Source organism: Trachymyrmex septentrionalis, unplaced genomic scaffold, assembly GCF_001594115.1.
Source record: "Trachymyrmex septentrionalis isolate Tsep2-gDNA-1 unplaced genomic scaffold, Tsep1.0 scaffold40, whole genome shotgun sequence".
In the NCBI taxonomy this organism is placed as follows: Eukaryota; Metazoa; Arthropoda; class Insecta; order Hymenoptera; family Formicidae; genus Trachymyrmex; species Trachymyrmex septentrionalis.
Genome location: NW_017305569.1, coordinates 5,786,240 through 5,787,227, shown reverse-complemented (window position 1 = coordinate 5,787,227; position 988 = coordinate 5,786,240). Strand labels below are relative to the sequence as shown.

General features: G+C 27.8%; 1 protein-coding gene across 1 annotated transcript in view; it reads right to left on the bottom strand.

The window, feature by feature from the left end:
• The window catches only part of LOC108751078 (pyridoxine/pyridoxamine 5'-phosphate oxidase), a 3,305-nt gene that overhangs the window by 1,720 nt on the left and 597 nt on the right, over positions 1–988 (bottom strand). Inside the window, exons 2-3 of the mRNA XM_018491027.1 lie at positions 267–415; positions 104–203 (exon numbers count right to left, since the gene is read on the bottom strand). Coding sequence (XP_018346529.1) covers positions 104–203; positions 267–415 — 249 coding nt within the window. The remainder of the gene's footprint in view (positions 1–103; positions 204–266; positions 416–988) is intronic.

Sequence of the window (988 nt, the reverse complement as noted above, 5' to 3'; positions counted from 1 at the left end):
ATATATAAAATATATATATATATATATCTCAGCATATGAGAGAGATAAACACAGCCCAGAGGCCTAACGTAAAAAGAAGAAGAAAAAGAAGATTAATATTTACCATGTCTTTGACTTTTTGGCTGCGCGCGTCTGTCATAATGACAAAACCATTATCATCAAATTCTCGTAAGATCAAATTTCTCGAGCTGACTTTCAAATTTCTGAGACATAGAAAAAGTTTACATTTTTTTATTAGGTAGAGTACATTTTTAAACTATACTTACGGTGAAGAGACAGTTGCTACACAACAAGCGTTTACCAATCCAAATTGGAATTTTATTGCTTCATCGCGCCATATCCTAAAAAGATCGATAGGATTGTCAACAGGATCGATTCGTGCGAGACCCACAACATCACCAGTTATTGCCATTTCCTTTGTAAAATATGTGTGAATTAGTTCAACAAAGCGTTACAAACAATGAAAAATATTTCTACTTTTCTGTTGAAAGATATTCATTTTAACAAATTTATTTATTTTTAAATAGATAGGCAATTATCTATTTTTAAATAAATAAGCAATTATCTCATTTAAAATACACACACATAAGCAGTTTAAATAAGCAATTTAGATAAGCAATTATCTTACTTCAAATAGGTAATAGTAATAGGTAATTTGCTTGATTAAATAATAACAAGATTACATGATATACTGATTTCTACATATCTGAAAGAGAATTTTGATAATGAAATATAATTTTGCATAAATGTTTACATAATTTTTACAAATAAGGCAGAGTTATTCTAAATTACATTTACAAGGAAAGAACGATTTTGCTAATGTATCTAAAATTTAGCTAGAAGCGCACAGATCTGAAAATAATTTTATTAGACCATCAAAATAGTATATTTACGTGATGTTCAAACTGCAGTTGCTAGACTATCAAAATTATTTATAGCATTATAATTAACCCTTAAACGGTCAACATAATAATTATTTTGATAATCC